This window comes from Mus musculus, chromosome 1 (genome assembly GCF_000001635.26).
Source record: "Mus musculus strain C57BL/6J chromosome 1, GRCm38.p6 C57BL/6J".
Classification (NCBI taxonomy): Eukaryota; Metazoa; Chordata; class Mammalia; order Rodentia; family Muridae; genus Mus; species Mus musculus.
In genome coordinates, this window is record NC_000067.6 from 60,071,011 (window position 1) to 60,098,893 (window position 27,883).

At 40.4% G+C, this 27,883-nt stretch overlaps 2 protein-coding genes across 15 annotated transcripts in view; one reads left to right on the forward strand and one right to left on the reverse strand.

The window, feature by feature from the left end:
• Positions 1–350: 350 nt before the first annotated feature.
• On the reverse strand, positions 351–27,490 carry Wdr12 (WD repeat domain 12). 6 transcript variants are annotated; one of them, XM_030255693.1, is made up of 14 exons: positions 26,912–27,136; positions 26,497–26,717; positions 23,422–23,516; positions 20,010–20,104; positions 18,242–18,348; positions 17,031–17,146; positions 16,036–16,190; positions 14,701–14,746; positions 12,745–12,830; positions 11,499–11,639; positions 11,281–11,386; positions 11,027–11,159; positions 9,509–9,581; positions 351–7,231 (listed from the first exon to the last, which is right to left on the reverse strand). In XM_030255693.1, exons 2-14 carry the CDS (start codon positions 26,535–26,537, stop codon positions 7,154–7,156), a joined length of 1,272 nt encoding a protein of 423 aa, XP_030111553.1. In that variant the 5' UTR covers positions 26,538–26,717; positions 26,912–27,136; the 3' UTR covers positions 351–7,153. The 6 variants fall into 6 exon arrangements, with proteins under 6 accessions (XP_030111553.1, XP_011236865.1, XP_017177350.1 ...); XM_011238563.3 differs by having other exon boundaries at positions 26,980–27,130; XM_017321861.2 differs by having other exon boundaries at positions 27,037–27,119.
• Positions 27,211–27,883, forward strand: part of Carf (calcium response factor) — a 55,733-nt gene continuing 55,060 nt past the window's right edge. For 5 of the 9 annotated variants that reach the window (XM_030254084.1, XM_006495975.2, XM_017320602.1 and 2 more), the window contains exon 1: positions 27,211–27,297. The gene's annotated coding sequence lies outside the window, so the exon portion shown is untranslated. The remainder of the gene's footprint in view (positions 27,298–27,883) is intronic. The other 4 variants (XM_006495974.2, XM_011238510.1, NM_001285463.1 and 1 more) reach the window with 2 other exon arrangements.

The following is a 27,883-nucleotide window of genomic DNA, read 5'->3' on the forward strand; positions in this document are numbered from 1 at the left end:
AGAGTGCACTTCCTCCCAGTGTGCTTGCTGTACTTTTGTGTTTATCACATCCTCTTGATCAAGAGTACAGTTCTGCTTTGCAGATGGGGAAAGGAAAAGACTGACTGTAGTGGTCTTGTTGAGGACCAGAGTTCAGTTTCCAGCACCCACAACAGGTGACTCACAATTACCTGTAACAGACACCAACCATCTCCTGGCCTCTATAAGAATACATACAAAAGTGGCAGACATATATAAGGACAGACAGACAGACAAACAGACACACACACACTTTCACACACATAAATTAAAAATATTTTTTAAAAGGTCTCTCAGGCATAATGTTTGAAGAGTGATAAAGAGAAGGGAAGAACAACTAAAATAACATTTTATTAAAATCATAAAATAACTTTAAACGGCCAGAACAATCTATAAAACAAATATACCTATACCCAAAAAAACAGAAATTTTCGGTAAGTCACTTTTAAATATGTACAATTTCCCAGTGTCTAATTGAGAGGCTGTCACTGCACCTACAGTTATGCCATCTGACCAGAGGATATGAGGACTAAATGCTAAGGATGGCCATACCACAGCAGAGGTTAATCGACAAGAACCTTAAACGCACAGGTATAAATTAGGATGGTTGAACTGTAGTTTTATCTTACATAGAAAACCTTTAAATGGAAGCTAATGACAGCTGGTGAAATGTGAGTCTGCAATTCAGTCACTCACAAACCATCCACACGAAGCAATGTAACTGCAAGATCACTTTTAGTGTGCACAGAGCTGTATAATTTGCCTATCTAGAACAATCTGAAATTAAGACTCTGGGGGTTTTTGTTGCTGTTACCTAAGCAATCAAATATAGTTAGGTGGAGAAGTGAGTTACAAAAAGTCATGTTGGTTTTGTAACTATTGACCTTTCAAGTGTGTTGTTCCCTGAGTTATGAAATAAGCTAATGAAAATAAGATGCATTTACTGACTACAAAACTTCCTTAACATGCATACCTAATTTTACTTACAGAAGGGAGAAGACTGACGTCAGTAGAAAAAGAGAAATCAGCCATTAAAAGGGCAAGGATCAGATGGAGTCCTTCCGTAAGGATTGTTATTTCATAGTTCCCATGGAGATGAATACAGAAAAGCATGAGAAGTATGAGTGATACAGAGCCACTGGCCACCCAGATCAGACTGGCAAACACTGGGATAAAAATACTTTTAAGTTTTATAAGGTGACTGGGCTACTTCAAAGAACTCTACTAGGGGCACTCAGTACCTCTGGTGCTTTCCTACCTTGAACTTCTAAGATTCAGAGGTCATCGTAACGGGGAACACAATTAAACAAAAAATAAAATAAAGACTTCTCTGTTCAACACAACACATATTGAATGGATAATGTGTATTACTTTAACTGAAGTATATAATATTTACTACATATGTAATTAAGTAGTGATTATAGATGAGCTCACTTTTATTGACTTATGAATACATCAGATGTAAATGAGTATGTTTTCTTAGGGTTTCCTATTAATTCTATTTTGTCTGTGAATACAAAAATGTAAATTCCTGATGAGCAAAAGTAATCCCTAATGCTCTAACGATGCTGACAATTTCCAAAATTATAGGCAGAGTGAGAGGATTTATCAGAATTAAGAAGACAAATTTCATAAAGACCGAAGTCATTTTAAAAAGTAAATACAGTATTTTAACATTAAAATGGGAGCAGTGAAACTACAAACCGTGAATTATGTTCATCAACTATAACAAGGAGCATAAATTAAATTAACATTCTAGATGTGGGAAGGCGAACAACAAATATCCCTTGCAGATTCTGAAGAGGAGCCACCTTTGACATTGGCACCACTATAACCACCCACTGATGGGAAAATGATGAGGGGATATGTGAACTTAGACTAAAGAGTCTGTTTCTACCTTAGAATTAAGTTTTTAGAAGAACTTAAAAATATACAAAATAAGCAGGGCAGTGGTGGCGCACGTTTTTAATCCCAGCACTTGGGAGGCAGAGGCAGGCAGATTTCTGAGTTCAAGGCCAGCCTTGTCTACAAAGTGAGTTTCAGGACAGAGAAACCCTGCCTCAAAAAAAAAAAAAAAAAAAAAAAAACCACACAAAACAAAAAAAAAAATATACAAAATAAAATTACAAAGGTGTATATAAAACAATAAAAACTAATAAATAGTTGATATTTATCTCAGAATAAAAGGGTGGAGAAGTGAGAAAAGTGTCAGGTGAGACTTCAGCTGTAAGTTGGCAAATGATTCCTAAACAGTAAGCAAAACACCTTTGAAGATGTTACCATGTCAATGGTATGCTTGTTTCTTGGCTGTTTTAGGTAATACTTCCTCCAAGAGTTAGAACTGAATTCAGGAGAACAACTTTTCCAGCTCTACCTGAAACAGAAAGTCCTGGCAAGGAACAAGCAGGAAGTCAGCAGCCCTGGTGGGTTTCTCACTAACTCAGGGCATGTTACAGAAAGAGGCACAATGTTTTCAAGTACTACAGTACCTGTGTCACAGATCACTAGGAAGCAGTGTCATGAGTGTAGAAATGTCTCTTGGCAAACCATGCTGAACTCCTGATGAAGCTTCTGGGCAGTAACCAGGATTTCCTCAGGATATTCCTATTTATAAAATGGATTAACACTCTTCAACCGGTAGGGCTGATCAGGGTGTTTAAATGGCTTATACTAGTGCCCTAAGAAATGAGCAAGGCAGAGTTGGGTGTGGTGGTGTGCACATTTGATCCCAGTACTCAGAGGCAGAGGCAGAGGAGGCAGAGGAAGGTAGGTATCTGTGAGTTCAAGGTCAGCCAGGTCTATACAGCCAGGGCTACAGAGAGAAACAGTCTGGGAAAAAAAAAAAAAAACAACCAACCAACCAAACTAACAACACCAACAAACCCAACCACCTCAAAACCAAAACAAACAAACAAGCCAAACCAAAACCCCAAACAAAACAGTAACAAAAACACCACCAAAAAACAACCAAAAAGTAAGGCAGCATGGCTTAAAAAAAACAAAAACAAAACCAACCAAAACGCCTTTACACACACACACACACACACACACACACACACACACACACACACACACGTACTGTTTTCAGACACCCCAGAAGAAGGTATCAGATCTCATTACAGATGGTTGTGAGACACCATGTGGTTGCTGGGATTTGAATTCAGGACTGTCAGAAGAGCAGTCCAAACACTCTTAAGCGCTGAGCCATCTCTCCAGCCCCCAAAACTCATTTTTAGAAAATAAAGGATTTAACACTTTTAAAATGTTTACATGAGATTGAATTAAGAATATACAATTGCTACTTTTCCATGAACATAAAACTTTTATACTATTAAAAATGTTATCCTTTCTCATAGGTTCTTACAACTGAAAAGAAGGTAAGATGACTTGGGATGTGGGGCTCCACAAATGAGATCCAAGCTGGTGGTAGGATTTTTTCCTTAAGGCAAGGTCTCATTATGTAGCTCTGGCTGGCCTGGAAGGCACTCTGTAGGCCAGAGTGGCCCTCAAGCTCAGAGATAGACCTTTCTTGGACTCCTGAGTGCTGGAGTAAAGGCCTTGGACACCATGCCCATTGTGATCTTTCCTTCTTTAAAGATTTATTTTTTTTTAAAGATTTATTTATTTATTATATGTAAGTACACTGTAGCTGTCTTCAGACACTCCAGAAGAGGGTGTCAGATCTCGTTACGGATGGTTGTGAGCCACCATGTGGTTGCTGGGATTTGAACTTCGGACCTTCGGAAGAGCAGTCGGGTGCTCTTACCCACTGAGCCATCTCACCAGCCCTAAAGATTTATTTTAAATGATTGTTTTGCCTGTGTTTATGTGTATGCATCGGATCACCAGATCACCTGGAAGTACAGTTAATGATTCTGAGTCCCAAATTAAATATTTCATAAGTTGCTTTTGTTGTAGGATCTTATCATAGCACAAAACCAAAACAAACACCAAGACACAGGGTTAATTGTATAATTATGTGCACATCTGTTGGGAGCCGACTCTTAGCAGAAAGCTGCTATCATCTCTGCAGCCATCTCGGGCAATTTACTTACATGTGGTACTTTTCCACTGTGATGAGAGACTTGTTTTCCTAGCATGTTTTTGCAAGCCTACCACAGCTGTACACACTCTGATAACATCTTGTTTTTCTCCTATACATCCTGGACCTGTGGTTAAGTGTCTCCAGCTGCACATATCACTACCCAGTGAGTGCATATATTACCCATAGTTGCCTTTCAATAAATGAGACAGGAGACTTGAACCTTGAGCAGATAGCCTGTGTTGTCTCCATTCTTCAAGTCCCTTGCTCCTCAGTCCCCACTCTTTCTCTTGCAGACCCTATTGACTGACCCACGGACTGGGTCACACATCATATTAAACAGTCATTCTTTCCCTAGAGCCTGGAAGGCATAGATATATGGCTATGCATAGTTGTTAAGTTCCAAATGGAATTCTAAGAGGGTATTTTCTGTATTCTACATAAAATATAAATTTTAAATGCCTTGCTTCCACTGGGTCTTCTCCAGGTAAAGCAAGGTTTTCTTTTCGTATTTTCCACGATAAAATATTATTGCTTCTAGGAATCTAAAGGTGGCTTCAGAGGAAGTAAAATTTCCTGGTGTATGAAGTATTATGTACACTTATGTTCTAACGGTATTCAAGCTATTTAGATTTTTCTGTGCCTCTCCCTCAGTTGGAAACAACCTGCCCCCTCTTTCACCTGTCCAAATGTGGTTCAGCTGCCTCTCAACATGAGATCCTTGACAGCTGACTTCCTTCCCACCGCTGTTTACAGCCTTTTTACTACCTCGTCTTCCTTTCTCTGCACTGGGACACCAGTGAGGCTAACTTCTAATGTCTGCCTCTCACTTTGTGCCTTTTCCCTAACAACATTCTGGAGTTGAATAATTCAGTTTTTCCCTTTAATTGACTTAATTAGGTATATTCAGCCTAAATTTGTGTGTGTGAGCACACCTATTTAACACAAGGCCTCAAACATGTTAACTAATGATATCTATCACTAAGTTATCCTCCACTGCCTAAGCCTAATTTTAAATTGAGGAGTTTTATTATAAACACTAATAACAGATATTGGTTAGGTAGGAGATCCAGTCTCGATGTATTACAGACTCCATTCCTATGAGACAGCATAAATAATCCCTATACTCCAATTTATCCCAGCGATAGGTGAGCAGGTCCAGGTGAACCTCAGAAACAAACTTGTAAAGCCTGTTTCTGCTAGAAGGAAAGGGACCATGGAGAGGAAGACAACGCTTGAAGAAAAAGAAAAGCATGTTAAAAGATGGCTAGATCCTTTAGTCTTGTGTTGGCCTCTTACTTTCCTGGTTAGGGACTAAGTTCTAAGCACTTAAATAGCCCGAAGGAGAAAAGTTTGGCAGATTAAGAGGCTTAGATACAATCCTCGTCAATGATACCTGGCCCCTGGCTTTTCGGGCTTCCCTGTTGAAATGGCCTGAACAGAAATAAGGTTGCCATGGAACCAGGATTGAGATTAAGACTAGGTAAAGGGCCAGTTTCAGATGCCACACCCTTTCTTCCATTTGTCTTTGATACATGGGCCTCCTCACCTTTGTTCTTCGGAATGCTTGAATGCCGTATGCGTACCATTTGTGTCTGGTGCCCAGGAGGCCAAATGTCTGAATCCCAGGAAATGGAGTTTCAGACGGCTGTGAGCTGCCAAATGGATGCAGGAAATGGAATCCAGGTCCTTTGCAGGAGCAGCAAGTGCTCTGAACTGCTGAGCTGCCCCTCCAACCCAGCCTTTTTACCTTAATCTTACTCATTACGTACTGCATTATCAGCCTAGACAGTTAAGTCAGGAAAGACTATTTTTTTTTTTTATTGCGTTTGAGTCAGGGTCTCTCTGTTTATCCCTGGCTGTCCTGAAACTCACCAGGCTATCCTTGAACCCACAGACATCCACCTGCTTCCCAGGTGCTGGCATTAAAGATGTGAACCATCACTGCCCTGCTGCTCAATGAATGGACAAATTAACATCTACATTGTTTTAATGCTCTGAACACTCAACAGTCTTATTTTCTTATACACACTACCTTTTAGTGTGTGGTGTTTTGTTGTTGTTGTTTTTTACTATTTGCTTTTAATGTTAGATGACTGTTTTCCCCATACTTTTATAAACTTCTTTTTTCTTTAAATTTATTTACAGGTTAGTTGTATGCATGCCACAGTATGTGTGCATGTGTGTGGGGAAAAGGACAGCTTGCAGGAGTTCAGACCTGAGAACTGAACTCACGCTATCAGAATTGGCAGCAAGCATCTTTAGTCACTGAGCCATTTTGATGACCCTCCTATAAGTTTTCATTTTCTTTATTTGAGACCGAGTCTCATCCTGCTCCTGACTTGAACTAGTTATGAAGCCAATCCTACTCAAGTCCCAAGCCTTTTGCTTCTACTTCTTAAATGCTAGGGTTATAAGTGTGTGCTATGATGCCTGGCTCCTATAGCATTATTAGTCTTTTCTAGATGTTTCTCTTCAAATAGCTAACTAAAAAGTCAAACTAAAACAAAACAAAAAGACAAAAAAAAACAAATTTACTACATTTGTACTATATCCCTTTAAAAAGTATACTTTCTGAAATTCAAGTTTTAGGAGTCTACATAGGGTAAAATGTAGACAGAATTCAGACCACATACTTACTGTATTTTATAAGCACGAAGGACAAAGACAGTAAAATGTTGCTATTATGAAAGATGAACTGTTATCCAAATTTTAAAAGGCTGCTTCCTGTCTCTGCATTGACAATGATATCAGAGGATTATCCATTGATTTCTTTCTTATGGAGACAGAGACTCAGGGAACCATGGCTGGCTGCCTTTAAGCTCACTATACAGCAGAGGGTGACCTTGAATTTCTGATGCTCTTGCTTCCAACCTCTAGGACTGGGATTACAGGAATGTGCTACCATGCCCATTTTTCTTTGGGCAGTGCTGGAGATAGCATGCAGGGCTGTGCACATTTTAGGCAAGCATTCTACCAGCTGAGCTGTACTATAAGTCCTCTCTCAAATTTGATTCAGTTTATGAAATAACAGTGAGACACTAAGAATTAAGACAAGACCCAACAAGGAAGTCTCTTCTCAGCCATTCATTTTCAAGCCCCCACATGGGAAGTGGTAGGGGAATAGCTGTAGGAATACAATTTATTGTCTGCTCCTCCACTCAGAAGTAGCTGTGAGAAAAGAAACAAGAAAGTAAATATAAATATACAGTAGTCAGATACGATTAAACATGACTGAGTTTTTGTTTTGTTTTGTTTTTGAAGACAGTTTCTCTTTGTAGCCTTCATTGTTCTGGAACTCACTCTGTAGACTGGGCTGGCTTCATGCTCTGAGATCTGTCATCCTCTGCTTCCCTAGTGCTCGGATTAAAGGCTTGCACAACCACGCCTGTCGAGACCTTCTTCACAGGAACATGTATATCCTATATACAGACCATTCCTGGCTTCTTTCCCTACTTTCACATATATATATATATGTGTGTGTGTGTGTGTGTGTGTGTATAAATAAATGACTTTATGTATGTATGTAAAACGGCCCAGCTTGAAACAGTATTTAAGGGGACAATTAGAACAAAACTTCTCAATTATATAAGCTGAACATCCTCTGTCTAAAATTATTCAGTATAGGTTGGAAATGTAGCTCACAGGTAGAGCTGAGCCCAGGTGAGCTGTAGCTCACAAGCTGAGCACAAGTGAGGCTCTTGGCCAACAGGCAACAGCAAAAGCAAAAAACTGCAAGCAGAAAAGGTCCCAAAGCAGTAGAATCTTAAGTTTTTTGAGTGTTGACATGAAGCCACAAGTGTATAACCTCTCACCCAACCTTATGTGACAGGTCACAGTCAAAAGACAGGCATGTTCAGAGTCTTTTATAAGATCACCTTCAGACAATGTGCATAAAATACAAAAGAAGCGAAAGAGAAGTTTACATTTAGATTAGGGTTCCATTCTAAAATACCTCTTAAATGTGCAAATATTCCAAAATCTGAAATGCTTTCGATCCAAAGCATTTCAGGTAAGGGATGTTTTCTGAAGACAAGTATTTATTTACACTATAGCATAAGCTGGCCTCAAACTTGCAGTAATCTTCCTGACTCAATCTTCCTGTAACTGAGGTCACAGGGATGAACTACCACACCCAAAAATAATCAAGCCTTTTAAAAGACAGTATATTATTTGCAGGCAAATGTATACATTAATTGTCTAGCAGCTCTAGGACTTGTATCTGGAAAGAATTCTTGGACAACATGCACATAAAAATGATTGTAAAATATAACCCATATTTATTTTGTAAAATATACCTAGCTGGGCATGGTAGCATACATCTGCAATCCCAGCACTTAGGAGGCTGAAAGTGGAGGCTGCTGTGAGCTTGAGGCCAGCCAAGGCTACATAGCAAAACCATGTCTTCCTCCCCAACCCCCCAAAAAACCCCAACAACAACAACAACAAAAAACACCCAAAAATGTAATACCATTAGTCTGAAGTAGTGAATTTATGGACCTAATGGGATTTGTAAAAAATGTCTTATTAATATATCCATGAGGATACCTGGGCCAACACAGGCCTGTAATACCAGCTACTAAAGCTGAGAGGACCACAAATTTAAGAAACATCCCATCTCAAAATAAGAAAAAATAAGAAAAAGGGGACTAGTATACTGGTGCACACCTCTAACCCCAGCATTGGAGATGGAGACAGGAGTCAGTTCAAGGCCATCCTCAGCTACAGATAGACTCTAAGACAGCCTGGCTCCATGAGACCCTGTTATCAAAAACAGGAAAGGAAAGGAAAAAGAAGGGCTGCTATATGACCAATTGGTAGGTCACTTGCCAAGTACAGTGAAAACCCTGGAGTTCTCTGGAATGCTAAAAGAAGTAAAATAATATTCATGAAGAAAAAAAACGCTGTTTTTTTCTTTCAATTTTTAATACTCTAACCTATTAAAAAGCAAATTATTTTTTTAGTATGGGATGTAAAAGACAATAATAAAAATCAGAAATATAAAACTGCTAACTCTTGGGAACTGGAGAGATGGCTCAGTAGTTAAGAGCACTGACTGAAGATGCTCTTCCAGAGGTCCTGAGTTCAATTCCCAGCAACAATATGGTGGCTCACAACCATCCGTAATGGAATCCGATGACCTTTTCTGGTGTGGCTGAAGAGAGCGACAGTGTGTGTATTCACATAAATTAAAAAAAAAACACAAAAACCAAAAAACAAAACCCAAAAAAAAACAAAACCCACCAAAAAAACTTAAGTTGAGCAGTGGTGATGGAAAACAGACAGGCAGATCTCTGAGTTCTGGGCCAGCCAGATTTATACATCAAGTTCCAGGACAGCCAGGGCTACAGACTAAGACCCTGTTTTGAAAAACAAAACAAAAACCCCTACTACCTTGAAACATCAGGTTTATCCCTTTTTGTCTTCAAGTAATTTGTAAATTCTTACCCCTGTGTCTGTCCAGTCCACACTTAGAACTTTGTCTTCATGAGCAGCTAGATCGTAGAGAGGAGCCTTACAGCTAAAGGTGAAAACAAACATGGTGTACGTATTTACTGTTTTAATACAAACATAGGAATAATCACTAATACTTTCTCAAAACGTTACTGGATTTACTTCAGATTGATTACAACAAACGCTCAAAAATGCTATCCAATTACAGAAATTTATTCACAATAAGATCCACTTTTACACTTTTGTACTTGAATTTTATTCCAAATCATGGCTTTATATATCCTTTGTCTAGCCATTTGTATAACACCTACATTATATTTCTAAGCCAGATCTTTTCCTTGAGCTTGATGTGTGTGTGTATCTATTTGTATATGTGTACACACACATTCACATTTATTTATTGTTGGATAGGCAATATCTGGGTAATTGAAACTTTTTCTCCTGCTTTATTAAAAGGTCAGAAAAATGGGTTTGTAAGTTGTGTGGTTTTTAAAAAAAAGCAACAAAAACATTAACACGAATAAAACTCCTTTGTTCTTGCACTTTGTATGTATACTTGTGTGTACATGCATGTACAGGTAAACATGTGTATAAGAGGACAAACCTGGGTATTATTCCTCAAGTGCTATAGACACATTCTCTCACTAGCCTGAGACACACCAAGTAGGCTATGCTGGCTAGCTTGCTGTCTGCAGGGCTTCACATTTTGTCTCTCCAGTGCTAAGATTACAAACACACCTACTACAGTTTGGTTTTCTCATTTGGATTCTGGGCAAGGGAAACATTTTACTGAGCTGTCCCTCTAGAGCAATTCTGAAACTTTTTGAGTACTAATATTTATCATATCAGGTAGTATAGTTGATTATGAATTTGAATAATTTCATTATTTATTTCATTCTCTGTATGTAATGGTAATTGATATATTTGTTTTGCAGATCATAATTATATTTTACTTTTTTTTTTTGTTTTTTGAGACAGGGTTTCTCTGTATAGCCCTGGCTGTCCTGGAACTCACTTTGTAGACCAGGCTGGCCTCAAACTCAGAAATCCACCTGCCTCTGCCTCCCGAGTGCTGGGATTAAAGGCATGCGCCACCACGCCCGGCTTACTTTTTTTTTTTTTAAAGATTTGTTTTATGTATATGAGTACACTGTACCTGTCTTCAGACACACCAGAAGAGGGCGTCAGAACCCATTACAGATGGTTATCAGCTGTCATGTGGTTGCTGGGAACTGAACTCAGGATCTCTGGAAGAGCAGTCAGTGCTCTTATCCACTGAGGCATCATCTCTCCAGCCTGATTTTACTTTAAGGTTTATTTTTTTTAGCTATGTTTATTCATGTATGTGTGGGAGTATGTACATATTTTCCAGAGGCATCAGGTTCCCCAGGAGCTGGAGTTTCAGGTAGTTTTAAGCTGTCAGATGTATGTGCCAAGAACCTAAGCCGGGTCCTCTGTAAGAACAGCAAGTGCTTTTAACTACTAAACCATGCTCCCAGTCCCAGCATTTACCTTCTTGTATCCCATAGCTTCACAATGTTATCTAAAGAGCCCGAGATGAGCTGCTGTTCATGGGTAGGAGACCACTTCACTGATGTCACCCAGCCTGTGTGTGAGGTGAGAGACAGCGACACCAAAGAACCATCTGAATGGAGAAAAAGGAAATGCCATGAATTTTAGGAAAGAAAAACAGAACACATCTAAAGAATATTTGTAGAAACTCATCTTTTTAATTTTTTCAATATTCCCCACTGGATACAACATACCTTTAGTTCGGGGATCCCACAGTCTAATATGCCTGTCTGTGCTTCCAGATGCCAAACGTTTACAAAGGGGAGAATAGGAAATACAATTAAACACTTTATTTCCTGTCTGAAAAAGAAAAAGAAAGAACATTTAACCACAGTGGGCTAAAAGTACCCAACTTTAAAAATTTGTTACCAAAAAGATTGCTAGTTAGAGGAACACCAAAATTAAGTCTTACCAGAGTTGACTTAAGACCGCCAGACTCAACATCCCACACTCTAATTGTGTGATCCCAAGATGCACTACAGATTTCTTCAGCGTCTGACCAAAGGACTGAGGAAATTGCTTCTGTGTGGCCAGAGAGGGTCACCAAGGGTGTCTAGAAATGAAAGCCCCCGAAAGGGGGAAAAACCATTTTCACCAGAGAATAACTAAGACAACAGTAAACTTCAGGGTCGGGCATGGTGGTGAACATCAACACTCAAGAGGCAGAGGGAGGCGGAACTCTGGAGTTCCAAGCCAGTCAAGGCTACATAGTGACATCCTGCCAAAATAAAAGAGTAGACGGTAATGTCCAAAGTACATATGACAGGTTGTTTGCCCAGTGGCTTGCTTTGTTTTTATAGTTATACCCCAACATAGCTATCTGTGTATCTTATATATGAAAAGGTCAGAAAATATGACTCAGTAGATTAAAGGTGCTAAGGCCTGAGTTTAACCCAGGGACCCAGATGGTAGGAGAAACAACCCCTAAAAGTTGTCCTCTGACCATCATACATGTGCCCCCCCCCCCCCCACATCTCACACACACATACACACACCATGTAAATCGAATGCTTTTAAAAATTAAAACGTATAGGTCAAGAAGGCACAGCGATGGTTGACAGGGCAAGGGTTCTGGCCCTAAGCCTGATGACAGAAGTTCAATCTGCAAAACCCACATCAGGGTAGGAAAGAACTGATCCCACCAAGTTGTCCTCTGCCTTCCATACACGCACCTTGGCTCAGTCAAACCCCCGCCCTAAATAAATGTGAAAGCAGGCTTAGGGCTGTACGGATGGCTCAGTGGTTAAGAGCAGTTGCTGTTCTTCCAGAAGATGCAGGATTGGTTCCCAAACCCCAGCCAGGCTGCTCACAACCACCCATAACTCTGGCCCCAGGTGATCTGACTCCATCTTAAGATTAAAAGCCATCTTATTACAAGGTCACAATAAGTTCATTCCTGTTTTCTGTAGAACTTGGGGTTATCACGTCATGAACTGTTTTGTGGATACAGAAGGGAGAAATGATGTAATTATATCTTAATTAAAACAAAACATAAAAACCACATTCCCAGTATTGGTGAGGCAGGTCCTGTAAGTTCGAGGCCAGCCTAGTCTACAAAGTGAGTACAGAGTGAGTTCCAGGACAGCCAGGGATACATAGAGAAACCCTGTCTTGGAAAACAAACAGTCCCTCCCAAAATAAAACAAATCAAAACTTACTCTTGTTAGTCCCAATTGTTCTGTTTTTTGCTTTTTTCTTGGTCGATTTGTGGCTTCTTCCATTTCATCTTCTTCATCTGTAGGGACTGCATCATAAAGAATAATATTTAATATTGAAAAATTTGTCAACATTAATGGCAAACTAGAAGAATGTCTTATTTTTTTGATATACAGCTTTTTCTCTTTTTTCACTTATTAGGCAATATATATTCCTTGTTATTTTGGTTAACACAAAAAGGTATATAAAAATACTATCTGATCACTGGGGGATTGTAGCTCAGTGCTAAAGCACCTGACCAGAATGCATGAGGTCCTAGACTCAACCCTTAGTATCAGTAAAAACAAAACTATTAACTGGATTGGCAATCAAACATGGACAAGTACTTTTTTAAAAAGCATATTAAGAACTCAAAATTAACCAGTTTGAAATTTTACTGTCTTTATGGTCCCTGTTATGAATAGGTACCATTTTGTCATAACTAGGAAAGTCTGTTTCCCACTCAATTCAGACTAGGTTATGATCATACTATATTTATACCATGCAGGTATTGAGGTAAACACAGGTTGGAAGATGTACTTCAGCCATGCTTACTCTCATTAACTAATCCCTTTTTCAAAAAAAGACCAAAGCTGGAGCCAGGCAAGTAGTAGAGCCAGGCTGGAGCTCTGTCAGTGAGTTACACCTTCAGGTTCTTGATCAATACTCATAAGAGTTATAAAATATTAAAATTTCAGTTACAGTCTGAGTGTGTTACCTGGTTAAACTATATACATATATATATATGAGAATATGACAAAGGTGTACTAAAATAGAAAAAGGTGCCCAGGTGGTGGTGGCGAACACCGTAATCCCAGCACGTGGGAGGCAGAGGCAGGTGGATCTGAGTTTGAGGCCAGCCTGGTCTACAGCAGTGCTACACAGAGAAACCCTGTCTCAACAAACAAAAAGATACACATATAAAACCACTAATAGCTGGTACCAAACAGTATCTCATTTACCTGCTACAATCAAAGAATCACACATTTCACAAAAAGAAAACAATTTAAATCAAATTATTTTTTTTTTCCAAAAATTTGGTGAGTTTTCTCACCAAATTTCTTTTGCTTCTATTAGCATTTCCTAATTTCTTTCAAGAATCCTTCTCCCTCCAACTGTGTTTTTAATCTATACTTTCTTTTTTTTTTTTTTTTTTCTGGTTTTTCTGAGACAGGGTTTCTCTGTGTAGCCCTGGCTATCCTGGAACTCACTCTGTAGACCAGGCTGGCCGCGAACTCATTTCAAAAGTGGTACAGGACTCTAATCCCTGAATCTAGGATGCAAAGGCAGGAGGAGCACATATTTTAGATCAGGCTGGTTTATACAGCCAGTGCCAGGTTCCAGGATAGCGAGGAATATACACAAGACCCTGCTTTAAATATTTTTTTCTTTTTAAAAGGGATTTTTATGTGTATGCATGTTTTGCCTGCATGTATATGTGTGTACCATATTGTGCCTGATGCCCAGGAGCCAGAAGACAGTGTCAGTTCCCCTGAAACTGGAGTTGATGATGGCTAAGAACTGTCACATGAATGCCTGAACTAAATCTACGTCTTCTGCATGAGCAACAAGTCTTAAATCACTGAGCCATCTCTCCAGCTACTCAGAAATCATTTTAAAATAAATTAATATGAGCTAATAGTATTCAAAAAAACAATGTACAGAGTTTTAGTAAGTGCATTCTGAGATCTAAGATATATTTGTCATATATGTAGCAATTCATTGTCAAATAAAAAGGTGGCTGGCTTAAAAAAAAAAAAAAGAAACAAAAACTTAAGACAGAAATATATACCACACTTCTTTTTGTATATACTAAAACACAATGGTCTATTTTTATAGCACATATTAAGTATAAAAGTCCCTCACTGAAATTCTAGAAACATCATTAATAAGTCAAATTATTTAAAAAAAAATTATACCTGTAGACCAGATCTTTAGCATCTTATCCCAGGAGCCACTGCAAAACTAAACAGATACATATGAAGGAGAAAGCATATGTAATACACTATTTTCCCCTGCCCCAACTTTAACTTTCAAAGTTTTGTTTTGCTTGCTTCATCTCTCTGTACATAGGTTCTGAAATCTTTCCTAGATAATCATACACATGGCCTCCTACTCTTCTGGAAACTGTAGCCGCAATCTCCACGGCAACATTCTTCTGTGGACCTGAGTCCTGAAGAGCTGCTTAGATCAAAGTGGGCAACTAATGTACAATACATTAATAGGTCTGTTCTGCTTCTAGAACAAATTAATCATGACAAACGAAGTGAGACTTTCTCTACAGAAAACAAAGATTCCCCCCCCCGCACCCCAAGGGACAAATACAGTAGCTAAAAACTATAATGTATTTCCATGTAGAGGAAAGCAATATAAAGTTTACCATGAATACAAGTGACTTGGGAACACAGAGAAAGAAGGAGGCTGGGGTATGCCAGCCACATGCAGCCTCTGTCCCATATGTTTTGAAGCTCAAACGCACCATCACCTTTGTGTTATGGCTTGTCCAGTCTTTCTTTGTCTATCATAATCAAATTTTCTTTTGAGCTTTAAGAAATTGAAGATAAGTTTCTGCCTATATATGTGAAAAATAAGGTCTCCTAACTTCCTAGTCAAACATAAGAAAGATAAATTCATTTAAACTTGGACCCAACAACACATAAACTCAAATAAATCATGACTCTATCTCTGAGTGCATCAAACATGGTCCCTGAGCTGCAGAACTCCTAAGTCTGGAGCTCTCTAACGCGGCATAGGCAACTTTCAAATGCTAACAGGGTCTGCAGCCCTTCATAAGTCAATGCAGTTGTTACCCTCCGGTTTGAATGACTACCTCTTACCATTCTGATCATAAGGGGTGGGGTAGGCTGGGCATGGTGGCTTATGCCTGTAATCCCAGTGCTCAGAACACTGAAGCCGGACAATCAGCAGGGACCTAAGGCCAGACTGGAGTACACAGGGAGAATTCCAAGATAACCTGGGGCAGGGAGATGACCTGCCTCAAAAAACAAAACTAAGGGACTAACTAGATTACTTGGTTTCTTTTTCTTTTCATCCAATTTGTAAAATATAATTTATATAATAAAGACAGATACACTGACTGAAGAACTAAGTCAAGTAACTCTCTCTCTCTTATTCTATGGCTATTTACTTTGGGTCTAAAATCTTACTATTTTTAGCTTCTGAGTGTTAAGCAAGTTAGATAGCACCAGAATGAATACAGATATCACAACAGTGACAGCACGGCGGCTGCTTACCTTAGCTCCCGAGCTATCGACTGCGATGGCGTCCACACTCCCAGCATGCCCTCGGCAGCAGTGCAGAGCTTTCACTTTGTTCTTCTCTACATTCCACTCCCATAAGAGAACAGTCTGGTCCATCGAGGCCGTCAGTAGTAAGCAGGACAAACTGTCTAAAACAAGAGGGAAAGTAAACAAACCCATACAGAATCTCCGCTGCGTCTTCTTCTTTATCACTCAGCTTTCTCGTGAGTGTTTGAATAATAATCATCTTCTTCTTTATCACTCAGCATTCTTGTGAATGTTTGAATAATAATCAGATGGGCTGCTTTTAAAAGAGAGCAGGCATGGTGAAAAGGGAAAATTGTTAAGTCAGGCCTAATAGTGTGTGTGTAATCCCAGCCCTCAGGAGGCTGAGGCAGAAGGGTGACAGGTTTTAGGCCTGCCTGGGCTGTAAAGCAAGTCCTGGGCCAGCCTAGGCTACACAGTGAGAACCTGTGACCACCCCATCCCTCAAAAAAAGCCCCCCAAAACCCAGAGAAGATGCTTTACAACAGGAAAATGTGTTCAATACACGTAGTAACTTGAAAACCCATACTGATAGTTTTGGTAAAGATTTTTGTTTACTTTCATAAACATCTGGATCTGGAGCTAGTATGTGGCTCCTGCGTTCAATCTCCAGAACCACGGGGAAAACAAACAGCAATCCATGGATTTTAAAAATATAATTATTGGGGCTGGAGAAACAGCTCAGTGGTTAAGGGCACTGACTGCTTCTCTAAAGGGGATTCGTGACACCAGGCATGAACACTTTACACACGTGAATGCATGCAGCAAATACTCAGACACATAAAGTTAAATAAGTAAATCTTAAAATATATAATCCTTTCTTTCTATTTCTGAGAGACCTCATAGCAACTAAGGCTTGAAGCATTTCTTACCCAATCACTCTTTTGCTACACTAAAATTAGTTCAATTTTAAACTCTTAAATTCTTTTTATGTAGAATCTTACCTTTTTTCACCCAAGCCACATCTTTCACAACATCTGTATGTCCCACAATTGTCATTATCGACTTTCCTTCCAAGGACCAGATCCGAGAAGTCTTATCATAAGAACCAGACAGGATCCTACAATGAGGGGAAAATGCTATAAAATACAGAATGACTTTGAAGCCCTGAAAACCAATCCTTTCTATGGCAATGACAAAGTAAACTATGAACAGTAAACCCTTCTTTTTATGAAGAACAAGATTTCAAAGCAAAGCAATAGGTCAGATGTTATACTAAAATATGGTATTTCACCTTTGTTACTGTAAAACTGAAAATGTCACCAATGCAATACAATCTGCTTATAAAGCCTAACAATCCTTAATCCCTGAAAACTATTAAAGAGCAAAAACACGGGTGGGGATGTAGCTCAGTGGTGGAATACTTGCCCAGCAAGCAGAAGCCTCTGGGTTTGATGTCTAGCATAGTAGTACACCTTTAATCCCAACACTTGGAAGACAGAAGCACGAGTTCTCTGAGTTCAAGGCTAGCCTAGTCTACATAGGGAGTTCCAAGATGGCTAAGCAGTAAAGCACTTGCTGCAAAACCCAATGGCCTGAGATCAGTGCCCAGAACCCACATGAAGGTGGAAGGTGAGACCCAACTTGATAGAGTTGTTTTCTGCCACATGTTTTACACACATGTACAATGGCACGACCATGACTGACACACACACACACACACACACACACACACACACACACACTTCACAAAGCAAAATACCTAATAAAATGAAGGCCAGAAGTAAGCTACCAGTTAGGATGATGATCAGCTGTAGGTATTTGCTCTAAGATTAGCATTCATACCTCTTTGACAGCAGGCTGCCCATGTTGGCTCTACAGTAGTATGTCTGCAACTTCATGGTAGCAGGCAGGGATAGCTATAAAAAATTAAATTTTCTCTTCCATGAAGATATCTCTGGTCTTAAATATCAATATCTGCTGACTTATATAGACTATAAAGGTCATGCCACAACATTTTGAAACAAAGAAACCTACTAATAAACACTTGTTTTCTTGAATACACTGGCTGCAAAAAAGCCAATTTGGTGTGGCCACCAACATACACAGCTTGGATTTATTTTTATGAAGAAAAAGAGACCAGAGAAGTAGTCACATGGTGCATGGCAAAGACTGAAGGAGGTACAGAAGAGAACAGCATATCCCCACGGCATACCATTCTTCTGCCCCTTCAATTGAGCTGATCCAGTCATCATGGAACATGCACTGCTCTGGCTGGGGTGCGGTGTACTTTTCCACATATTCTAGTTCCACAACCTCTTCCTAGTCACAGAGAGAGTAGAAAATAAGTCAGGGACAGTTTTAAAATATTACCTTGAAGACAGAAAATATGGGAGCCATTTAAAAGTTAAGATTTCAGCTTGGTGTGGTGGTATACCCCTTAATCTTAGTACTTGGGAGGCAGAGGCAGCTGATTTCTGAGTTCAAGACTGGCTTGGTCCACAGTGCAAGTTACAGAATGGCCTGTCTTGACACTCCCCCATACCCCCTGCACCCCCGTGCCCCCTCCCCCTGCAAAGACTGGCTAAAATGTTAAGTATGCTCTTATATTCTATAATATCTTAAAATCACAAGATTTTATAAACAATTACAAATTATATTTTAAACAATTTTATTACATTAATCTATTTTGTGTGTTTGCACGCATCCATGCATTCCACAGTGGAGGTCAGCGGATAACTTGTAGGAGTTGGTTCTCTCCTTCTACTATGCGGATCCTAGAGAGGAACTCAGGTCAACATCAGGCTTTGTAGCCAGCGACTTTACTCAGTGAGCCATCTTGATGGCTCCAAATCTCTCCCCCCACCCTCCTTGACAGGGTCTCACTATATAGCCAGGTTGGCCCAGAACTCATAACATAGACCAGGCTGGCAATGAGCTTACAGAGACCTGCCTAGTTCTGCCTCTTGAGTGCTGGGATGGTACCATTACTTATAGCTGTATTCTTTTTGGTTTAGATTTTATTTATTTTGTGTGTATGGGTGTTTTGCCTGCATGTATGTCTATCATGTGTATACAGTATCCAGGAAGGCCCAAAGAGAGAGTCAGATCCCCTGGGACTGTTACTGACAACTGTTAGTCACAACATGGGTGCTGGGAACTGAGCCCAGAACCTCTCAAAGAGCAGACAGTGCTCTTAACCACTGAGCCATTTGTCTAACTCCTAGTGATATTCTTTTTTAAAAAAAAATGATTTATTTATATGAGTACACTGTCGCTGTCTTCAGACACACCAGAAGAGAGCATCAAATTCCATTATAGATGGTTGTGAGCCACCATGTGGTTGCTGAGAATTGAACTCAGGACCTTGGGAAGAGCAGTCAGTGTTCTTAGAACTGCTTATCCATCTCTACAGCCTCTGATATTCTTAATTAAAAAAACATCAAGGAAAACTAAAAAATTACAGGGGAGGTATCACAATCACTGTAATCTAACCCACATTTTCTAAGATGTGCAATTATGCTGTACTCCTGTTTAGCAGTATACATATACTTATTCCTTTTCTTACTAATGCTTTCACAGACTTAAAGACTGTATCAACTCCTTTGCATTTTCTTGAATAAAATACTCTTAGAGGAGCTCTACAAGATGACTATATAGAAACATAAATTCAAGTTTCTGGTGAGTGGTCAAAGGCGCTTGCTGGGAAGCCTGAGGTCCTGAGTTCAATCCCTGGGACCCACAGAAGAGAACGGATTCTCACCAAATATCTCCTTACCTTCACACACAGGTTATGGCAGCTACACATACCATACCATATCATACCATCAATCAATCAATCAATCAATAAGTAAATACAATTTTAAAATGTTTTCTAAGACTCCTAAATGTTGAAAACAATTTAAACTAATTCCATACGGATTCACTCATAATATAATATTTTGTAATGCGTTAAATCAAATAGAAGCAGTGCTCGGACTTACCGATGAAATGTTCTCCAGTTCCATGTGTTTGACCAAGGGCACTCGAAGAAACTGGCCCTTGATAAGGAAATCAAACTCGACATGCTTGTGGAGTTCTGAAAAAGAATTAGGGCCTTAGAATATCCTTGCCGAATGTACGAGAACCCCCACGCAATCAAGTACACAGCACCCACTGCGGCCTCAGTTACTCCACAGCTTCTCCTGGGACATCACACAGATATTACATCCTAGCATACTGCATGCTTTTTGTTTGTTTGTTTTTGAGTTAGGGTCTCTGTACTGGAACTCACAGATGTCCACCTGACCTTATCCTGAGTGCTGGGATCAAAGGTGTGTGCCACTATGCCACCTGGCTACATGACTTTTAAAGAACCAATATATTTCATTCTGTTAGCTTATTCTAGATTTTATGGTTCTTGCAATTATTTAGGGGTTGAATATAGGCTGTATGCACGTTAAGCACATGTTCTGCCACTGAACTAACTCCACCCTACTAATCACATGTCTTTTTGTTTTAAATGACTTGCTTATTGAGTACCACAAGAAGGCAACAGGCTAGACAGCAGCTGAAGAACCTCTGCAACCCATTTCCTGAATTGTATTATTTTATTTATTCTTTTTGGTTTTTCAAGACAGGGCTTTACTGTGTAGTCCTGGACATCCTGGAACTTGATCTGTAGATAAGCTAGCCAAGATCTGCCTGCCTCTGCCTCCTGAGTGCTGGAATTAAAGGTGTGTGCCACTACAACCCAACCATTACCTAATTTTTAGAAAACTCGTTTTACAGAAAATTTATAATATGCACAAAAGTATAAATGACAGTGAACATCATATCCTATTCTAATATCTACTGGTATTATTCTATATTGTGCTGCTAGCCTCTTTTAAAGAAAACCTCAGAAATTACCATTTTGTTTGTAAATGACTTCATTATATATTTCTAAAATATAAAAACTTAAAACTATGTTACTATCAAACAGTCACTCTTCCTGTAGTTTTTACTAACTTAACATATTTTGAAACCGAGTCCTACTGTGTAGCCCAGTCTTCAAACTCACCACACAGCCCAGGCTGGCCTTGACCAAGCCATCTCATTGCCTCCGCCTATGGAGGTAGAAATGCAGGTGTGTGCCACTGCAACCAGCCACTCATGTTTAAGAGTAGGCTTTGAAAGTCAGCATCCAACTGATGATTGCGTGTCTTTTAATCTTTGTCTTCTTGTCATTTCTTCTCTGAGGAAAGTGGGCCAATTATCTTTCATTTCTTATATTTTGGGCTTGGTTAGTTACATCTCCAAAGTGTCTTTTTACTTTTAAAGTTTATTTTTACTATTATCATGGGTATGTATGATGGGTGTTTGTGGCACTTGTGCCATGGCACCCATGTGAAGCTAAGAAGACAACTTTGACTCTCCACTTTGACTTGGGTTGTGAGGGTTAAACTCAGGCTTATACCACCAGATGACGAGTGCCTTTGGCTATCTGAGCTATGTCAGAGACCTACAAAGTATCTTTTAATATGTTCCTGTCCCCTGCCATATCTTCTACATCATATCTTACACATTTTGCAAGTTTTCATGGAGTACTGTATACCCCATACTGTACCATATCAACAGGGTCCATTAGCTAGTTTTTTTTCCACATGTGTGTGAGGACACATGGGTGCATGAATGTGAAGTTCAAGGCTGATGTTGAAAGTCTTCTTAGCTCACTTGCCACCTTAATATTAAGCAAGGTCTTATTGAACCCTCAGCTTGATGTCTCACTAGTCTGGCTTCCCTGCTGAGAGCAAAGGTAGGTTACTTCACCAACCGTCCTGTGTGGGGGCTGGAGACCTGAATGCTGGTATCCAAGCTTGCACCTAAACACTTTACTCTCTCATCTAGCTCCCCAGCCCTCAGTTATAGATTTATTTTTGTTTATTTGTTTTTTGTTTTTTTCGAGACAGGGTTTCTCTGTATAGCCCTGGCTGTCCTGGAACTCACTTTGTAGACCAGGCTGGCCTCAAACTCAGAAATCAGCCTGCCTCTGCCTCCCGAGTGCTGGGATTAAAGGTGCCGCCACCTCGTCTGGCCTTTTTGTTGTTGTTGTTAAAATCATTGTATTTTTGTTTGTTTGTTTGTTTGTTTAGTTTTTTGTTTTTGAGACAGGGTTTCTCTCTGTAGCCTTAGGGGTTCTAGAACTCACTCTGCAGACCAGGCTGGCCTCGAATTCAGAGATTCACCTGTCTCTGCCTCCCAAGTGCTGAGATTAAAGGTGTGCGCCACCACTGCCTGGTTGTTAAGATTTTTTTAAAGTTGCTGAAATCCACCTTCATGATCAGTCTGACTATCATCCATCATAATGTTCCCGTCTACTATTAACCTATTTAATGGCTGTAACAATTATTGATAATCACTATTTACATCTATGATTGAAACTGGCAATTAGTAATTTAATATACATATAATTAATATACTGATTCTATTAAGATTTCTACAAATATTAGCAGTAATTTCTTTATCAACTAATGGTTTATGTTTTGATGTTTTTAAATCCTAGTCATTTGTATTTTAAGAGCAATGACATCAGTTATTTCTATGAAATCACAAATAAGGCAAATATACATCAGAATCTCTACATATATAAAAAAAGGAAAATAAAGAGGAGGACAACTTGAAAATACTATGTATCTTTGAGTGAAAAAAAATTGCAGCTTTTTAGCAATAAGACTGCAGGCCCTACCCATCCCTTGTCAAACAAATAAAAACCTGTATATCTAAAAGCATTATCTCACAAGTTATGGTGGTACACGCCTTTAATCCCAGCACTTAAGAAAGCACAAGCAGGAGGGTCTTTCACTGAGTTTGAGTCCAACCTGTATCTACATGGTGAGTTCAAGGACAGCCAGGGCTACATAATGAGACCCTGTCTCCAATTTAAAAAAAAGGAAGCAAACATAAACCAAAAGCACAATCTCACTCTTAAGAAAAAACTATGAGACTACTTGACAAAGAAGGAGAACTTCAGGTATAATTCCCAGCAACCACATGGTGGCCCACAACCATCTGCGATTGGATCTGATGCCCTCTTCTGGTGTGTCTGAAGACAGTGACAGTGTACTCATGTACATAAAATAAATACATCTTAAAATAAAAACAAACAAACAGAAAACCTCACACATTTAAAGCTGGGCTGAGGTGGTGCTTACCTTTGATCCCTGCATTCTGGAGGCAGAAACAGGAGGATCTTTGTGAACTCAAGGGCAGCCTGGCCTACAGAGCCATGTTCCAGGACAGCCAGGGCTACCGAGAAAATATACAGGCTACATGCTGTATTGAAAAACCAAGCCAAACCAAACCAAACCAAACCAAACCCCTATTTAAGTTTATCTGTTGGTACTGTGCTTCACTTCTCAGAGCATAAACACTTACCATTTTTGGTCTCCAGCAACTTATTGATAATGTTACTAAGGTCCGCAACTTCAGCAGCGGCAGGGATTGAGAAAGGGACATCATCCACTGCGTATCTGTAAGAGGAAATGACATGTCATATTGTGTTTACACATATTTTGGCAAATCTTTCTTCATTCAATAGCTTTTTTTGGGTACTTCATGCAAGACTTGCTACATGGTATAAACAAAATGATGTAAAGACGATGTCTTTAATCTTTTTTTTTTTCCTTTTTTTTTTGTAGAGCCCTGGCTGTTCAGGAACTTCCTCTGTACACCAGGCTGGCCTGGAAATGACAAAGATCAGCCTGCCTGAGTATTGGGATCAAAGGTGTGTGCCACCACAGCTCAGCAAGTCTTTATTCTTAAAATAAGGAGTGTGGACACAGTGTCCTAAAGGATAAGGTGATTAAAGCTAAGTCACTTCAACCAAAGAAAAGGGGTGGAAGTTCAGGACCCAAAAGGATGCACAAAAAAGATCATTCTTAAGCCAGAGCTACAAGAAGTGATTCTGGCCAGGGAAGGGAAGGGTAGCCGGGAAGGAGAACGTGGGAAACCAGCAACAGCAGACCAGAGATGAGACTAAAGACATGTAGAGTGTTTTACATCCTGTATACTTTGACACAGTTTTTAATTCTTTTCTTTCTGTAGGCAACAAGAAACCACTGTAGCAGTCCAAGTTAAGGTACAATAGCAGCACTCTGTTTAGTGAGATCTTTATAGCTGTGCAACAGACTGGATCAGAAAAATATGACTGGAAACATAAGAATCTCAAAGAAAAAAAAATTGGAAATCATTTATTTAGTAAGGAACTTGTATCCAAAATATATAAAGAACATTTACAGTTGAGTAATAAAAAGTCTTTCTTATTTTAAACATGGATAAGGAATTCGAATAGATAGTTTTCCAGAGAAAGAGCAAAGACCAGCAGGCACAGGACCAAACACAATGCATATCACTTGACATCCATAAGGGTACAAATCAAGTGTAGGTGAAGATACAGTGCTGTGATGATGTAAAACAGTAGTTACTTTGGAAGATGGAAGTCAGTGTGCCATTTCCTCTAGAAGTTAAATGTGGACCCAAGAACCATACTTTTAGGTACATGCCAAAGAAAACACATGTTCACTGTACATAGTGGCATGGGCCTTTAATACCAGCATTTAGAAGGCAAAGGCAGGTGTATCCATGGGTCTGAGGCCAGCCTTTGGCTACAGTGAGATCCAGGCCAGCCAGGGCTACACATGTTCACATAAAAACTGTACATTAATGCTTACATAGCCACTATTCATAACAGCTAAAATATTGAATGTCTAACTGGACAACAAGAGAAACTAAGCCATACAATGTGGCCATAAAATAAAATGCAACGATATTCTGTCTTATGAATAAACTAAAAAACAAAACAAAAAACCAACCACCATGCAAGCAAAGATGCCATCCACAAAAGACCACACATTTTGCATAATTCATTAGAAAAGTGTCCAGAATAGGCAAATCTACAAATAGATGGTAAATGGATCAGGAGTTGACTTGGGTGGCAAGCATTCAAGGGATGGAGTGTCAACTAAAGAAAAGGCAGTTTAGAGCCAGGAGGTGGCGAACACCTTAATCCCAGCACTCAGAAGGCAGTGCCAACTGGAGGGAACAATTCTAGGACAGCCAGGTCTACACAAAGAAACCCTGTCTTGAAAAACCAAAAATACAACAAAAAAAGGGGGTGGGGGTGGTGGTTTTTTCCAAAAAGGATTGTGTGAATGTTTATACAACTCTATTAGTATGATGCACCTGAATTCTATACATTATGTATATATATATATATATATATATATATACACACACACACACACACACACATATATATATATATATATATTTTTTTTTTTTTTTTTTTTTTTTGGTTTTTCGAGACAGGGTTTTTCTGTATAGCCCTGGCTGTCCTGGAACTCACTTTGTAGACCAGGCTGGCCTCCAACTCAGAAATCCACCTGCCTCTGCCTGCCGAGTCGTGGAATTAAAGGCGAGCGCCATTATACATGTATCACCAGCAACGTTGACATCTATATGACTTATTAATATATAGACACAGAAGTACACACATACAAATATATACACACAGTCCTTGTTTTATCAACTAGAGAGAAGCCAAGGTCCTCTGAAATGAGGAAATTCCCTTATAGTGGTTGTCTGCAGGCAAGTCTGCGGGAACATTTTCTGGACTAATAACTGATGTAGGAGGAACCAGCCCACTGAGTAGAGCCACCCTGTATTTTAAAAGCAAACTTAGCTAGCTAGCCATTGGGAGAGCAAATGCAGCTTGCCCCCACCCCCACCCCTCACCTCTGGTTTCTGCTTCAGTTCCTGCCAGGAGTTCCTCCTATCTTGGCCTCCTCTGAGATGACTGTAACCCTTTCCTCCCCAAATTGCTTTTTGTCAGTGTTTTATCACAACAAGAGAAACCTAAGTTGGACACACTCACACAAAATACACCTAATCAAATCGGACACTGAATTGGCTTCATTCTAATTAAAAAAACAGCTCTACAAACTCCATAGCCAGTTTCTAGTCTGTTTGGGGGGGGGGGGGGGATGAAGTTGTGCTTTCAGAAACCACGAGACACCGTTAACGGACAAGCCTGTTCAACTCTCAAATTACTGACATGATGTGTGCAGCATGCAGAAAGCAAACGTGAAGCCCTGGTCCTCCACACACGTCAAATTATGAAAAGCTCATGAAAGTGGGTAGAAAACGGAGATTTAAGAAGACGTGAACACCGCTTCCAAATGAGACAGGGCAGAAGTGCGGGGCACGTGAAGGGGAAGGCGAATGAAGTCTTTTTTATTTTTTTCTATCAGTCAGCTTATCTTATTTGCAATAAATTCTTTTAATTGTAGCCATTATAATTATTAAAGTTCTTTCAACTTTGATTTACTAAAACCTTGTCCGTTTCTTCTTTAATGTATATCCCCAGTCAAAACAGCAAGGATCAAATCGAAGGAGTCTTCAAACGAGATCGGCTCCTGGAAGACAGGGACAGAAGCTGGAACCCTTACTTACTTCTTGTTCTCGCTGTAGAAACGTGCCTGGAGTTGTGCCATGGCTGAATATACACACGAGACTTCTCCACGAAAATGTGTGCGTTGATAATCAAGCAGCTCTAAGGTAGACTGCGCCGCAAGCGCAGCAGGAGCTAGGCTTCAGTTAGCTCCCTCAGGTTCCTACAGAACATACCACGAGGTTCGATTTCCACCAGCGCCCAGCCCGCACACATCAAGTACCTATTCCGAGATTTAGGAAACATCGATTAGTCAAGCGTAGTCCTAAAAGCATCCAGTCCCCTTAAGACTTTTGTTTCTTATCTATCTAGATTCGTAATCTATTAGGAAAATAAAGAAAATAACTAGCTTGAGCCAAATTTTAAGCGTGTCTTTAGACCCAGACCCTTTAGACTCAGCGCTCAGATACTACAAACCCCAGAAGGGAGCGCGTTTCAGACCCTCTGAACACTGGGAGTTGTAGGCTTTATTTATTTTGCCACACCGCATTTAGGGTCTCATATCTGCTTTTAATACTCCTTTCTCCGGGCAGATATTACACTTCCTGCTTCTTTATTCTGAGTGACAAAGGTCCCATCTGTTCGTCTTGTGTGCACTGTTCCAACAGCCAAATTCGGCCGAGACCATGTGTTCTTACCTCTGGCTTCAGAGCGGAAACTCGGGAAAGGAGAACGAGTCGGAAGGGAACTGGGCGACGGTGGCTGAGAAGGGTCTAATCTGATGGACCTGCGCTGCGCCTCCAGGAGGGGTGCGCCTGCGCATTGTGCTGGTCTCCACGGCGCGGCCTCGGAGCCAAGACGAGGTTGAGTAGTCTCGTTTTGAATTTTCTCCCTTCTGCTTACGGCGGACTCCCCTCTCGCGTTGTGGGGCTCGCTGCGGCGGCAGGGTTGGGGGAGCCGGAGGCCTGGCAGAGCTGTCTGTGCCCAGCGACCGGACGCTCCCTCCCAACCTCCCTTCGTCCCCCTGCCGCCTCCTCCCGTCACCTCCTGACCCTCCCGGGCTGGGAGCAACCGCCGGCCCCCGCCCCCGGCCGTCGCCGGACGCCGCTGTGCGCTGTCCCTGCGCCCTCGTCCGCCTCCACGGCGGCTCCTTCGCCGTGGGCCCGGGAGGGGCCCCGCGGCCGGGAGAAGGCAGGCTGCCGCAGGGGGAGGCGAGGTGTCTGTCCCGCAGAGGGTGCGGAGCCCGAGAACGCACCACCGCCACGGAGCATCCGAGTCCTGGGCCGGAGCGCCCGCCCGAGAGGGGCCTCTCCCCTCCTTTCCGAGTCTGACGTTTAGAAAAGTGTCCTCTGCACCTTCTCCCCTGCTTTCGGGCTTCTTTTATTATTATTATTATTATTAATTATTAATTATTTTTTTAATCTTGATGTCACTCAAAGGCTTGTCTCG

Bases quoted from the DNA above. Each gene is read 5' to 3' on its own strand.
- Wdr12 (XM_030255693.1), bottom strand. From the start codon at position 26,537: ATGGCACAACTCCAGGCACGTTTCTACAGCGAGAACAAGAA. The intron at 16,191-17,030 runs GTAAGATTCTAC...CTCTTGTTTTAG, and splicing joins TGTGGCTTGGGTGAAAAAAG to ACAGTTTGTCCTGCTTACTA. The intron at 9,582-11,026 runs GTAAATGCTGGG...TTTCACCTTTAG, and splicing joins AAGCTATGGGATACAAGAAG to CTGTAAGGCTCCTCTCTACG.